Source organism: Corvus moneduloides, chromosome 13 (genome assembly GCF_009650955.1).
Source record: "Corvus moneduloides isolate bCorMon1 chromosome 13, bCorMon1.pri, whole genome shotgun sequence".
Taxonomy (NCBI): Eukaryota; Metazoa; Chordata; class Aves; order Passeriformes; family Corvidae; genus Corvus; species Corvus moneduloides.
In genome coordinates, this window is record NC_045488.1 from 6,832,853 (window position 1) to 6,848,742 (window position 15,890).

Here is a 15,890-nt window from a genome sequence, read left to right on the forward strand (position 1 = left end):
GCTACTCCTTTCCACTTCTCAGCTTCATGCAAGCATAGTTTGGCACATCATTAGCAGGAGGCCAGAGATTATGTTTGGGATTGTTTTGGTGCTGGAATGTGGACTAAACCTCACGCTTTGGCTTGAAAGGAATCTCTGAAAGGCTGCTGGAGGACTGGCATGTGCCTTGCTTGGGACAGTAGCAGGGCAAGCCCCTGTACCTCTGAAAAATACCAGACCTGTACGAACACATGTGCTGTCTACACTGAGAAATGCCAAGAGAGAAGAGGGCAAGCATTTAAAACTTTCCAAGAGAGAAGCTGAAATATTGACTGAAAGAGGATGACTTTGAAAAACATGAAGGGGGAATGCCCCCAGTGGTGTCCTGCTGCTTCTTGTGCCCTGCTAATGAGTTTCATCTGCTGGAAACATGCTTACTTCTCATCCTGGCGTGGTCTGAGTGTTGTATGATGGATGCATTGAGGTGCCAAGTTAGGGATGGATCCTTTCTTACCCAGTAATTTGGAAACAACAGAAAAATAACAATTTATAACTAAGTTTTGATTTTTAAAGAGAAAAATTTGAGTTAAGACTTTCAGTTTCTCAGTCCTACAGCTTGCTTCTCATCATCACCCTGAGCTGCAGGAAGAGCTGTAATTGTTGTGATTTAGGAAAGCTATTTTCTCCAAGTTATTCTTCAGGCTTTAACTCTTTTCTTGTTAAAGGGTATCCACCTTGCTTGGTGAGATGTTGTGGTGTGTTAACCTTGGTCTGCAACCAGATGCCCACCCAGCTTCTCTCCCACTCCCTCCTCAACACAGTGGGGGCAGAAAATGAGATGAAAAATCTTGTGGGTTGAGATAAAGCAATTACTGTCAGGGATAAAACAGACTTGATCTGGGAAAATTAATTTTTATTGCAAATTAAAATAGGTTTTGATGTTTAAAACAAAGCCAAAAATCAAAATACCCATCTTACCCCCATCCTACCCCTTCTTTTTCCCCTAGGCTCTCTGGGAGTATGTCTATCACATCCTCACTGTGCTCTGCTGGGAGAGCATCCACCCTCACCATGAGCTAAAGTAAACCATTAATCATGTTTGAGCACTGACACGCTCTTTGCAGGAATGTTGGCTGCCGTTGGGTAAATGATTTCCCCTGTGCTTGGGTCCTTTCTGCAGCTGATCGGTCACTGGTTTTTGTGGTGCCCCACTGGGCAGCAGGGTTCAGCCCAAGGAGAAGCGTGTCTGTGTGACTAAAACATGGTGGTGTTCTTTCTGTCCTGCAGGCATTGTCTGTAAAATGTGATTTTTGTGGGAATTAACCTTCCCATAGCCTGCGCCAAGTGCTCTAGTTTGTGATAGAGAAAGTCCTGGACGTATGGGCCCTTTATGAGAAATAGTGGGCAGTGTTTTTAGGGCTTACCAGCAAAGGAAAACTGGGGGTTTTGTTTTTGTCTTGTCCAGCGTACAGGGCTGAGAACAGTTAATTACAATGGGCCTTTCAGCCTCTGCATGAGATGCACACTTTGTTTCCTGCTGCCTATGGCTCGTTATAATGCAGGTCCTTCTGTCTGAAGTCAGTGCAGCTGCTGGCTGAGGGACAGGAGCTTCGGCTGAAGGGATGCCTTGTCTAGGGGTGCTTGTTTGTGAAGGGCGGTGATGGCTGTTTGGGTGATCCCAAATGGTCTCATCCAAGGTGCTCATTGCAAGGACTGCCCACTGAGCTCAGCTGTGTTCCTGCAGGAGCCTGTTTTCTCCAGCCTTGGCCCAAAGAGGGGTGCTTTGACCCCAAGTTTGTGTTTGATATCAAAATGTTATATCAAAACCACATGGCTGCTTGAGCCCTTGGGTCACAGTGCTATGATGCTAGTCTAGGTTGGGTTTTGGTTTTTGATAGTTCTCTTTCTATAGTCTGTGTATTTGATGCTATTAAAGAATTGTAACTCAAGGGAGCTGCTTAGTGTTACCGAAGAGCTTTCCCAAAGTCTTCGGGATTCAAACCTATGGCTTCAGAGAGCTTGAGAGCAAAGGCTGAAAGTATTCAAGTATTCCATGGAGCTAGATAAACTGTTCACTTCCATGAGTTAATTTGCTTAATTGAGGCCGCTTCTGCATTGACAAACCACAGTGTGAATGAATGGATTCCAAAATCAGCTCGGGAGTTATTTGATGGCTATTGAAGTTAAGCCACACCAGCAAGCCATGTGCTAGAGGCCCAGTTTTGTGGGTTTGCTGTGTCATTTGGCACAACTGCACAAGCTTTCTCAGACACTGGCCCTGTGCAGAAGTTCAGTGTTTTCCATGGATTAGGGTGCATCAAGGCTACTGTGTTGCACTTAATCTCAGATCTTGCTCTTTCTTAGCAAGAAAGCAGAAGTTTCAAATTTCTTCTTCCCGTTTCTTGGGGGAAGCATTTGGGGCTTATGATGTAGCCTGCCATACTTGAGATGGCATTTACTGATTTGATCAGCTTAATTCAATGCTGGACAAGCTTTTTGCCAGAATTTTTATTTTGCCTCCTTATTAAAACAGATCCCTAATGAATTACTGTAGTCGTATATAATGACTCTTGGGAAATACTGGATGCAGCCTCCAGAATCAGCTCTGTGTATTTTCAGATTGCAAACTTTTGAAGTCTATCCCTGAACAGTGCCCAGGGTCCCTTGACATTATCTAAGTTTTCCAGATTCTCCCACATTAATGGACTTCATCTTTGGTATCTGTGGGCAGGTATCCAGTGAGCAATTGGTTAGCAGGGTAACAACTTGGAGGTAAACCTGGATGTTTACCAGAGTTCTCTCTGGGATTTGGTGTAAGGTTTTATGGTCTCATGCATGGAAGTTTTTTCCCAGGCTCTCCTACAATTTTTCCAAACCAATACTTCTGTATCCTCATCTTCAAAATTACTTGCTCTGAGCTGGCATTACAGTTTGGGGGAGTGGTTGGCCAAAATGGACAAAAATGTTCTGCAAATGGCTTGTGGCAAAGTGTGGTCTTCTGGTTTAGCTAACTAGCCCTTTTGACATGAATGGAGTGTGTATGGTTACTCCAACACTTGTACTCAAGCTACTGTTGAACTTGATCAAGTTTTCATGGATTTCTGTTAGGCATCACACCGAGGCTTCAAGGGATGGGATTTTTAAGAGGTGCACAGAACTTTGCTACACTGGAAGTGCAAATGAAACTAAAATGACCTTTGGTTTCTCCTTTATTTGCCCCCTGTAGTGCATAGTGCATAGATTCAGACACTTGCAGTTTGATTCTCAGCATCCTGATTGTGCTCAGAACTCTTGGTATCCAGACAGCATCACAAAATACTAGGTTCATGGAGTGTTTCTGGGAGTCCTGTCACTGTGTATTTTCCTGACCTCCTCCTTGCACCCACTATTCAAGGAAGTGAGAGATTAAATGATGGAGGAACAGCAACTTGATTCCTCTGAACCGATACTGGCAAGGCAGATTCTGTTGGTGGTGGCATCTTAGCAGGAACAGAGGAATAGTCCTGCCACATGTAGGTAATGTTTTCAAGCCAAGCTCTTACTTTGCAGCTGGCTCCAGAGTCATGTCCAAACTGACTCCCTTCATGAGTTAAGACTAATATTTGTGCCCAGAGGAATCTGGATTTATTCCCATTTGGACAATGTGACATGTGGCAGACTTGGGAGAGGACAGCTTAGCTCATGGAGTAATGCTTGTTGGCTGAGGAACAACTACTAATTGTATTCCGTGGTGAAGGTGCAGACCAGGCATGCTTGGGCTCTTTTCCTGGCTTTGTCATGGACATCTTCAGGCCTTCTTTGGGCTTTCTCTCTCAATCAGCAAATGTGCTAGCTGTGTTATTGTCAGGTTTCATGGTCAACGTGTGGTATAGGATGATGGGCACTGAGCTGCTGCAGTGATGGTAACTGAGATGAAAGAGGGTCCTGAACCAGGTCTCTAGCAGTTATCACAATCAGCTGAACTAAATTAATTAATGGGGTGGTAATTTTGTGTTATCCTACCTGTGATGATCCTACCTATGATGCAGCCTTGTTGCCAGCTGAATGCTATCCCTCTTTCCTTCACACCTGCCTGAAATTTCAGGGCTGAAACATTTAGCTCTTTGCTCTTGGAAGCTTCAGTGGAAAAGACTACTTGGGGTTGCTTTACTTACTCTTTGGTAAGTGATGGATTTTGAAAGAGCCTAAGGGTGTTATTTTCAAGGATGTTTTCTGATCCATGCTGTTGCTGACAGAAGTGACTTACTCTAAGTGTCTCTTTGAAAATGGGACCCTTGTTCCAAAGCCACTAAAGTGCTTTTGAAAACTCCCCTTCTCTGTTACTGACTGCGGTAGACTGCTTCAGTGGTGTCTAGCTTCCTTTAAAGCAGGGCAAAATTAGAGCCTAAATGTTGTGTGCCTGGCTAATAAACCTTGGGGAGGCAGAAACCAGGGAGAAAATGAATATAAAGAGAAGTAACTTCATGTAGAAGCTGTCTGCAAAGGGTGAATGAAGAACTGGAAGGAGATGAAAACATGGGATTTGAAATGGCTGTGGAGGTTGAGAGAACCCAGTTTGGGAAAGTACAGAAAGAGAAGCGAGAGCACTCATGTTGGGTGCAGTAACCATTAGTTAGTGTCTGTCTCTGGCTTTGTGTTGAATGGTGAACGCAAAACAATTCCCACTCTCTAGTGCCTGAGTGATGGATTCCTCCCAGAATTTGGTACCTCCCTGCTGTAGGGACAGTGGTCTTACATGGGAACCCCTCTCCTATTGTGCTTTTGCTCACATCAGACTCTGATAGGTAAATAGAAGAGGTGGGGACTTCTGTTTTCCTTGCATGTGCTCATTAAAGATTTTCAGGCTCTGGTTGTTCTACAGTAAGGTCACCTTCAAGCCCTGGCTTGTCTGTTTATACCATAGCTCTCCTTGCTCTCCTCCCAACCTGCCTCTCCCTTTAGTGGGAAGTTTGGCAGCAGCCAGCACATGGCTCCTGTTTGTACCCTTGGCACTGCACAGAGACAACGTGAAAGGAGAAATGAGTCGTTTGTAAACAGCTTTGTAGGAGGGTGTTACTTAGCAAGTAAGCAGGATGACACGGACAGTGCTTGTGTGGGCTGCAGGGTGTGAGGTGGGGATAAGCAAGCAGCACATGTGGCTCTGGGACAAGCTTGGGGTGTTGCTAGTTAGGTGCTAGAGAGACCCCAATTCCACGTGCAGAAGTTTGCAGTAATTCAGTATTTCTTTCATGAGTTGTTACAAAATGCTGTGGAATGGCAGTGCAATGTGGCCATTTTGTTGTTTCCCTTTTAAATGGTTTCCTGTGTCGCAAGGCTTAGTAAATTAAAGCATTTGATGTACTGGTTGATGAGAAAAGCCTCAACTTCTCCCTAAGCCGAGTTCCCATTTGCTGCAACCAGGCATCCTTTCTGCTGGATAGAGAGTAGAGCAGGAGAAATCAGTAGAGGCAGAGCAGATGAGGAGAAAAGTAGTAGGACTTGTCAGAAAAGCTCCTCTCCCAGTATATAGCCTTTATACAATCACCGTTGTCCTCCAACCGTGAAAACTGAATTCCTCTTCCTTCAAAGCTTTTATTAATGCTGCCTCAGAGTGTCCTGCCTGTGTCATTTCTGCCCTGGTTCATGCCTGACAGCTGGGAATGCTTCTGCAAGCAGCTCTATGGGCCTTGCTACTTCATCTGCACTGTGGCATAACTCGGGTGCAGCCCTTAGCCCCGAGTTCAGCTCTTGATCATACATTACGATAACATGAAGCCCTTCGCATGACAGCTTTCCTTGTCAGGCTTGCATTGTGGGTTCTGCGTGGTAAGTGCCCTGTTTATAGTAGAAAACCCTTCTCTGCAGGCATGGAAGTGTTGTGTTCGGAAGTGTTTTATTAGATGAACAAGCAAACCTGCATTCAGTTGTGGAGGTGGAGAAGGGAGGGTGTTGCAGTGTGACAGCTTGGGATCGCGCCTCTCCAGTGGTAGTACATAGTCCATGTGATAGTATATAGGAACGGTTTTTTTCCTGTTAAGAGTCTTCCAGCAGTATGAATTTCATCTCCTCCTCTCAGCTGGAACCCAGCATGATGGTGACCAGGTTGCAGAGTTCCAGACCCAGGTATGAATCTTGCTGCCAGTTCTGTATGTGGCCAGGAGTGCTGTAGGACCCTACATTTAAATTACACACTTTGAATTCCTCTTCATCTGGCTTCGTACACCTACTTGCTGGCCATGTGAAAAAAAAGGGATCCATCTCTGAATGTGTCAAAGATGTTCCAGTAGCTTTCCCTTGGCTGTTTACTTTGACAGAGAGATTGGCTGCCCCTGCTCACCAGCCCCTGCTGCTGCACTTACTCCACATGGAATTCTTCATCCTCCAGGTCAGAAATGTGCTGGCAGCGCTGTTCTGTGCTACAGTTTTTAAAGCATGCAGAAATACAGCTAGAGGGTTGAGGTTTGTGCTTCTTTGCATGTTTGTGATGTGTTATTTGGCTGCCAGTGAAAATGACATAACATTTAAAAATAAGTAAGGATTCAAATATCCACTGGCTTCATTGTAAGTGTGCTGCTCAAGGAAAGTTTGTGCTAAAAATGGGTTCTGGCACTGGGTGTTTTTATGTAGATACCTTGTCAGGGACTAAAATACCACCTGCCTTCACATAGTGAGGTCAGTATTAAACAGCAGACTTGGAGGCAGAAAGCTTGTGTGGACACCAAGTCTGTGGTTGTGATTATCATATCACTGTAGGTTGGGACTCTAAAAGGGTAAAAATCTAGATTTTGGCTGTGGTGTGCATCTGTTTCAGCACAACAGAAAAAGCCTTTCAAGTTTCGCTAGGCAGTTCCGTGTGGCCTGGCTCTGTACCTGGGTCTGCTTTGAGCTCTTGGTGACTCAGGCTCACTTTCCATGATGAACGTGAGGGGGTAGCTGCAAATAACATCCCGGTGATCTTTTTGTTCACACCGCTCTAAATGGGGCACTGCGCCTTCCCTTCCTCGGGGGAGCTGGGAAAGAGAGTCAGCCCATTGTGTCCCATGCAGGATCCATAGGAAGCAAATGAGGAAGGTATTGACAGCCCTGCCTGCGTTGCTATTTGCTGCACTGAGTGCCTGGGTTAGAGGTTAGGTTTTTATGCAACATGTTCGGTCAGTGTGGATCCCAGTTTCACCAGAGTAGTGGAAAATGCATGTTCACCTTTCAGGCACGTGGCTTTTCTCTGGTTTAAGCTATTTTGAAGCGAACTGTGGCTTTCACTGATGTATCAGCTTCTGACCAAACAGGAATCTTCCATGGATGCTGAGTGCTCTTTGCTCTGTTTGCTGTGTGCAACAGCCTGGAGCATCGCTGTGTTTGTGGCGCAGCTGTGAAACCCTGCAAAAGGTGTCCAGGTACCCTTGGTTTGTGCCTTGTGTTGGCCAAGGGCCAGTGGCACAGGATGCTGTGACTGCTGAAATGTGGGAAGGAGATGCACAGTGGGCTACAAGAGATGGCAGGAAAGTTTTCTGCTTGAGAGAAGAGGTTGCCAAAAATATGTGCCTTGCCTTGACTAGGAGTGTGATGTGCTATTTCTCTTGCTGCATGCTGCAATACCATTTCTTCTCAGGCCCTGAAAATCCTGACCTTGAACATATGGTTAACTTGAACTGTGTCAGTAACCTCAGAGCTGGTCACTAGAATATAAAATGAATTTTTCACACCAGTGAGGCACAGATCCAAGCTGCAAACTCCTCATGGCACCAGTACAGTAACTTGCAGGTTTTTGAGTGCTGTCCTAGAAACAGCACAGGCACATGCAGCAAGAGCCAAGCTAATAACACCCTACTTTCAGCGGGGGTTCAGCTGTGGCGTCTATTATCCCTGTCATGTGAATGCAAATTTCAATGCAGAGATGATTTCCAGGCCTTGAGCAGAGGCAGCTTGGGTGTGTTCATATCGCCACCTTTTTTTTTTGCTTTCCCTTATGTTCACGTGCCCAAAGCACAGGTGTTGGCATCTGCAGTGAAAATGTATTTTAAGTTTTGACTGACTTCATTGGAATGAGAAAGGTGTTCAAAGAAGTGATCAGCTGCCTGAGACGGGACAGAACATCCTGATGCCATCACCTCTTTGGGGTGAGCAGCAGCAAGAAGTGCTGTTGCTTGGGGCTGGGCAAAAGGTGTTAAGGTGTTGCTCTCTTCCCAGCCATCTGAAAGGGAAGGAGTGGGCAAAATGCCACGAAAGTGGCTGCCTTTTTAAAAGTTTGGCTCAACCACGAGTGATCCATCTCAGCACCGGAATTGTGGAGCAGGGAAACGTCTGAGCACAGGATCAGCATCATTCCTTGGGCTTGAAGCATGAGCCTGGTGGCTGTGGGAGGGAGGGTGACTGTACCCCTGGGGACCAGCTCTACAGGAGGAGAGCTTGCCCCCAGCGATGGGATCCCGTTTGTCCCATCCTGCACGGCTGCTGGAAGAGAGGACAAGGTGATACCTGAAGCACCTGGAAGCAGTGGCGTTTCTGGCATGGTCCCTTTGGCTCTTCAAGGAATCTTGTGTTTCCCAGCTCTGGAATGGAGACTGTGGGAGATGGTTTGTGTTTGTTTTCCTTTGGGAACGTAGTTGCCAGGCAATTACTTTACACCCTGTAGCACTGCAGACATGTCTCTTCAAGTCCAATCTCTTACCACATAACTGAGAAAATGTATTTTACATTAAAAAGAAGCCTTTTGAAAAGGCCCTTCAGGCATAAAGTCAATGTGTTTTCTATATATAACCCAGTATTATTAATACAGTGAACTTAACTGTAGACTCTGTGGGTGAATTTGACTTGATCATTGGAGATACGAACAATATGATACTCATTTTCAATGTACTGTGTCTCTGACTCCATAATGGTGTTTCCAGCCTTCAGTTCATTTCTTAGTGATAAAGCGGGGCAGTAGTGTGAAGCAGGATTGTATTTTTGCTGAGCACTAATATAAGATAAACAGCCTATAGAGAAAACAAATTTACCTTGGTTCAGAAAGGCCAAGGTCTGTAGATTTGGGACAGACAGGAATGATGAATGTGAGTATGTATTATTGAAATAAGTCCAGAATGGCATGGCATAAGCTTCCATGGATTTAGTTACAGAAGCTGCAATATAAATTGCTTTGGCTGGAAAATTTTAAGGTGGTGATTGATTTCTTTTTTTTTTTTTTTTTTGATGTGGGTCATTTATCACTGTGTGCATTACGTGAGATATTTTCCTTTTTCAATCATCGAAGAGTGTTTTAGGGTGGTGTTAGGAGGCCCCTTTAGCCCAGGCCTGTTTGATGTCAGTCATCTGATACAAATGCATGTGTGCAGCCTGCTGTGGCTCAATCAGAGGAGGAGATGGTGCAAGCAAGCATGGTACAAGTTTTAATCACTTCTTGTTATTGTATGTTGCAGTGTGTTCACAGAGAGCCAGAAGGTTGGGTTATGTGATCTGTTCTAGATGCCCAGCCTGCTTTCTGCATGAGCAAAGTGTGCTGGTGCCCAACTGGTGTAGTTTTTGGTGGTCCAGTTGACTGATCTGGTATAGACCTAGACTGGAGGAGCATGAGCCTGTGGAGTAACAACAGCCACACGGTTGATCTCTCTAATGCCAGAGCTACATCTCAGTGGATCTGCTGTTAAAAACCAGGTGGGAGATGTCTGGAGTAGGTGAAATGGGAGTCATGGAGAAAGGCAGTGAGGCTGGCACGACTGAAGGCTGTGTACAGTGCTGCAGTTTAAGTACTTGCTGGTCAGAGCCCCAGTGACCTGCTAAGGGACAGATGTGAGCACATCAGGATAGCAGGCAGGCACATTCCCACAGGAAGTTGTAGCTTCAGTGCTGTTCCCATTTTCCTGGGCACTGGCATGTGCCACGATTAGAACAGTGGCCCTGCCTCTGTCCTTGTGCCTGCTCTGGACTTGTCTGGTCCTGTGGGTGGTTTCACACCAGTAACATCTTGGGTCAGGCCGCATGATCTGCTCTATGTTGTCTGCATGAGTTTTGCTGCGTGCTGTCTTTGTGTCCTGGTAAGCATTTTGATCTTGGGTTAGAAGCTTTTTTTGAATAAATACCCTCTTAGTCGATTCTTTCCATCCCTGACTAAACAGCTGTGTAAGTTGACAGGAGTCAGGAAGTAGCAGCTTCACAGCTGTGGGCTGCTGGTGTTTCCCTGCTGTGTTTTAGTAGGAGGTTGTTCATCTGAAGCTGCTGTGCTGCTGCACCATCCCGTGGTCCACATCCCTGCTCTTCAACAGCATCCATATGAGCTGTGCCCTCGAGTGACCAACCTGGTCTCAGCACACAGGGACTTTTTATAATCCTTAACAGCCTTTGCATGACATCAGTATTTTACAAGGATCTGTCTTTTGCAACATTTTATGTAACTCTGGGTAAATAGAGTTAGTGTCTGGGAATGGCAATGGCTGATCTGCTGGGGAACAGGATTGTGAAAGGAAATACAGGCAGTACGGTGTTTTTATCCTGCAGTTACAAGGGCACCACGGGCATCCCACATGGAAACTGCAAGTATTTAGTCAGGTTGTACCTTATATGCAGGAAGTCCCATAAAAGTGGAGCATGGAGGGTGAGAGAATTATTTTAGCCATGGGCAGGGGTTTATTTTGCATAAATGCAGGTAACATCTCTCCTATGCTAATGCTGGTTTTGTAGTTGGTCTTTGTAAGGTCACAGCCAATGTCATAGTAAGAGTTTGGAGTGTGCTGTCTGGGCTGCAGCCACCCTGGATAAAATGCGTTTTTGTTCCTGTTGTTCTCTGGCTGAAAATATGTATGTTGACAGTTTATTTCCCAGCCCTATTTTTATTTTGGGATTTTTTTTTCCCCTGACTGAGACTGTCAGTTTTGGAGGCTACTCTGCTGATGCTGGTCTCAGCATTTTGTACTTGAGTGCTATTTTCTTCTGGATGCTCAAGGCTGGTATGATGGATTTGTTCTTTCACCATACCCCTCTGCTTCTCATAACCCACTTAGCAAAGGCAGAGCTGGTAGCACTGGGTAGCAGTGCTACAGCCAGAAGGAGCAAACTGGGGAAATGCAGTGTGGTCTGGCTAGAGGAATGAGGGGAACTGCCAGCTTTTATCAAGAGGGTTGGAATTTTCCCTGTGTTGTCACCCTTCTTCTACTTTTGTTTCAGTCTTTTCCCCAAAGTAAAGCAAGAAACTATTAGGGGATGGTGATACTCTTTTTCCCTACTGTGAGTGGTTTAGCTTTTGTGAAAGGGAAAGAATGGCTGAAGTCCCACTGAAATAAGAGTGGAATGAGAATTGGGACTCTGGTTTTAGTTCCCTGGTTTGTCACCAATTTACTGTCTCTGTCACTGTGAATTGCACTTGAAAATGGTGTGGTTTTTGTATCTGAAATCCAGCTGTCCAAAATCTGACCCTTTTGAGATCTGGCACCCATGTGTTTCTAAACACCATCCTGCTTTCTAGCCACTTGTATATATGTATGGTAAAAGCCTAAAATTTGGCAGCCAGGTCAAAATGTGAGAGACTTCCAAAGCTAGTTAATACCAGTTGGCCTTGGGAAATCACTTCTGTTGGCTTTCAATCTTCCAGCCTAAATTATTCCATCAGAAATTAATTTTGTTTACTGTACTTGTCTCATTAATAGTTGGCTCTCTACCTCAGTTTACACAGCTGTAATGAGTAATCATGAGTTTTCCATCTAGGTACAGCTCAGAAATGAGCACCATAGACATAATTTTGCATGCTCAGAGCTATATATTGATCTTGGAGAGATTCCCCAGTCTGTCAAAATTGGTGTTCATGGGACCCCAGCACCAGCCCCCTTAGACCACATCTTGCAATAAAACCACTGTTGTGGATGGTAAATCCTTACCCATGGTGGAAGGTTTGGAACTATAGACGGTCTTTAAGGTCCTTTCCAATCCAAACCATTCTGTGGTTCTCTGTCATGCAGGTGCTTGTTGGATCTGCCCATGGCAATGGGATGTTGCCCATATCCCTCCTCCTTGGCATGCCTTGCTCTGAAAACACCAGCATAATGTTTTCTAGCAGTGTCTGTGCTCACCTGCTCGGCTGTCACAGCTCCCACAGAGGGCTGGGAGCAGCAGTGTCCCTGCTGGATGTGAGCTCCAGCCCTGCTCGCTGAGGCTGCTGGAGCAGGGACAGGCTGTGCTGTGCCTTCACACAGAGGACACCGTTGTCCCTCGTGAGTCATGGAGCTGTTCATCCCAACATGGACCTGCACCTGGTGTTGCAGGCAGAGTGGTGATCTCCTCTCCTTCTGACCCACGCACCTGGCTTTGGCATGGGAAGAATTACTGCTCTTGGCGCTGTCTTTATTCATAGGATTTGGTTTTTAGGTTTCTTTCTCCCTGCCTTCCTCAGCTCTTGGCTCTTCAGTGGGGGAGGATTACACTGGTAGTATAAAATGATAGCTGCCTGTGTGAGAAGAAGGCTGGAGTTTCAGGAAACATTAAAACAGTCCAGTTTTGGAGATCTGACTTGGACACTTACCAGAGTCAGGTTTGGGAGCTTTTGCTTATGCAAAGCAGCAGGGGTGGGTTGTTTCCACTTTCCGTTTTGTTGCCGATGGGGCTGTCTTTGTCCAGCTGTGCCCTGGTGTACCCTAGCAGAGGCAAACTGCCCCTGGAGAAGAACTGCTGTCAGAATACTTTAAAGTCGGTCAGGCTGGCTCCTGTTTCGTGAGGTTTATCAGCAAAGATTTTCAGTGCCTCCAGTGGGAGGCTATTTTTATTCTATCCAGGGGCTACCTTCTGCTCTGAGGTCTTTATCACATTTTTTTTAGACTAGAGAAACCTGCCTCTTTTAGGACAATCTTAAATACCTTCATCTTTTGCAGTCTGAAAAACTAGATAGTTTTTTATTCAAGGTAAACATTTCTGGCATTTCTGTGATGTGTTCAAGACTGCTTTTGTTGGTTTTTTTTTTTTTTTTTACTGTGTAAGAGGGACACTGCCATAGACATGAGAATACCCTGTTTTCCCCTTGAGCAGGGCTGACAGCAAGTGAGGTACTTGATGGTTCATCCTTCATGCTCTGATCAGTGCTGTGACTGGTGCCGAAAACCCACACTCTGTTTCACTGCACCATGTAATCAAGATTGGAAGAGCTCTCAAGAGATGATCTCGTTCATTTTCCTGCCCCATGGCAAGATCAGTCATACCTGTGTCTTTCCTGATGGATGCTGTTAGAAGTCTCTGTTAAAGACTTCTGCAGCCTTTCCAGGAGCATATTTCAGTGCCTCACAATCCTTACCAGTAAAATCTGGTTTCTCACCACCTTATGTCTAACCTGAATCATCTCTGCTGCAGTTTAAACTTGTCACTTCTTGTTCTGTCCATTTTGAATTCAAAGAACAGGTCATTTCTTTTTGCAGCAATGTTAAATATTTGAAGACTATTCATGTGCTTCTCTTTTCTTAGTGTTAAACACCCACAATTTCTTAAGTCATCCCTTCTTCATGGTGGATTTAAATCTTCTATGTAAACCTTGATTGGCCTGTCTTCTCAAAAATACTCTGTGACGATCCCAGTCATTAACTTACCCACAAACAGTTTAAGTCCTTTGATCAGCATTTTATTTATATACTTCAGTAAAAGCATTCGGTGCAGCCAAACTGCCTGTTTGTACATCGCTGTCTCTGACTGGCTCAATGGCCTCGTGGTGCTGTGCAAGCAAAGTATCTGCAGGGTTTTCTGCTGCTCCCTAACTGCACTTTGTTCCAAGGGAAAGGCTGGGGGCCTGGCAGGATGTGAAGTTCGGTGTGGTTTGTGCCATGGTTCTGTGGGACAGTGCACTGTGAAGGTTCTGCCTTCAAACAGAAAGGGAGCCCAAAGACAGGCTGACAAATCGTGGAATCATGGGTGTCTGCAGGCATCCAAAATACACACTGATGGGCACGGGAATTCGGAAGTGGACGTGTGCTTGGACAGGTGGTAGGCTGTGAAATGTCACTTGGTATTAGGACCTTCTGATGTGGCTGTATTTGAACAGTCAGGTCATGCTTGGAGGTCAGCTACTATACTGTGGTTTGGATGTCCTTGATGGATATGTTTTCAGCTCCAAGGAAAAGTCAAGGAGATTTACACTTTAGCAGTACATATGGGGAGAACGGAAGGCATGGAATGTAATTTTCTCTGGATTTCTGTTGTAGGTGAGTGTTTTAACCACCTTGGAGCGGCGATTCAACCTCCAGAGTGCTGACGTGGGCGTCATTGCCAGCAGCTTTGAGATTGGCAATCTGGCCCTCATCCTCTTCGTGAGCTACTTTGGAGCCCGAGGACACCGGCCACGCTTGATAGGATGTGGAGGGATAGTCATGGCCTTGGGTGCCCTCCTTTCTGCGTTGCCTGAATTTCTGACCCACCAGTACGAATATGAATCGGGAGAAATACGCTGGGGTGCTGAAGGGAGGGATGTGTGTGCTGTCAACGGGTCCACCAGCGATGAGGGACCAGACCCGGACCTTATCTGCAGGAATAGGACTGCTACCAACATGATGTACTTGCTGCTCATCGGGGCACAGGTCCTCCTGGGCATTGGTGCTACCCCTGTCCAGCCCCTGGGAGTTTCCTACATCGATGACCACGTCAGACGGAAAGATTCCTCCCTGTACATAGGTAAGGCTCTCTGAACTTCTCACGGAAGGTTTTCCTTGTGGGCTGGCATCTGGCTCTTGTTCCCTCTTTGGTGCCAGTGGAAGGGATGCCTCAAGGCCTCTTCTCCGTGTGCTGCTGTGCTTGTGAAGGTAACTTGGCATGGGTTTCTGCATCAAGCAGCAGGGAAACACAATGCTGTTTGCTCATATTGTAGCAGTGGTAAAGGTTGACAGCCTTGGTGATTACTACTGGATGATTGGGCAGATGCTTATTCCTTCTTTTGTGTTTGCCCAGATTGCTTTAAATTCTTACATTGTTGGCTTATGGCTGGGTTTTAGCTGAAGAATTTTCAAGTGGTATGTGTGATGATGATCGATTTTTTTTTTATTTTGTTTTTGTTTTCCCACAAGATACCCTAGTTCTCTTCCTGTTCCAAAGCATGTGTCTGAGTGATCACTGCAGTCTAAGGAGACTGAGAGGACACATGCATTCTCACTACCACTGTCACATTTTAGCAAGGAAGTGCCAGTTACAGAGTAGGTGCTGTGACCCAGGATGCTGTAGCAGGACCCTTGCTAATGTGATCCCTGTAACGGAACAGGATGTGGAAGCTGATGAGGTCTATTTTGAGATACAGTGAGCCTGGAGTAGATCTTGTGGTTCTGGTGATCATGTTGCAAAATTCTTTTCAGATGGTTAAGCTGTGAAATGTGGCTTTGATTACCCAATGAAATATCTCAGTTACTGTGGTAAAGTGCTTATGGGTTTCAGCAGTAGTTCCCCCTCCCAGCAGGTTTGAAAAGGATGTTGTTGGTGAAGTTTTCTTTGAAAAAATGTTCCAGCTTGGCACATTCCTCTTTCTGCAGGACTTGTCACTAGATAAGCTGCACCAATGCAATAAATCAGTGGAGTGCATGCAGCCATTACTGAGATCTTTCTGCACTTGTTAGTATAGTCTTGGTAACCAAAAGTGTGCACTTGTCCCATCATCCCCATCTTGGCGTGACTTTGAATGAGCGATCCTGTTCCTGCTTGGTTTTCATCCAAAGACATTTTTATCAAGTTTCCATTCTGGGTGTGGCCATAGACAGCAAAGCTTAAGCAGTCCTGCTGACTTTCTGAGTGCTGTTCACTGTCTTGGGATAGTGCAGAAGCCTGGTGGAAAGTCACTACATAGCGTGGCATTCCTGGATGTATTGCTGCTTCACTTGGAGCTTCGTCTGTGTATTCAAAACATGTCCCTACTTTTCTGTTGCTGGCCATAAAATCAAAGTATTTCAGCATTTAGCTTTGTCCTTGGGTCATTATTCATCTTCACTTGG

The 15,890-nt window shown here is 45.5% G+C and overlaps 1 protein-coding gene across 1 annotated transcript in view; it reads left to right on the forward strand.

Moving 5' to 3' along the window:
• SLCO3A1 (solute carrier organic anion transporter family member 3A1) overlaps window positions 1-15,890 on the forward strand; it is a 138,146-nt gene that overhangs the window by 8,805 nt on the left and 113,451 nt on the right. Inside the window, exon 2 of the mRNA XM_032122688.1 lies at window positions 14,124-14,589. Coding sequence (XP_031978579.1) covers window positions 14,124-14,589 — 466 coding nt within the window. The remainder of the gene's footprint in view (window positions 1-14,123; window positions 14,590-15,890) is intronic.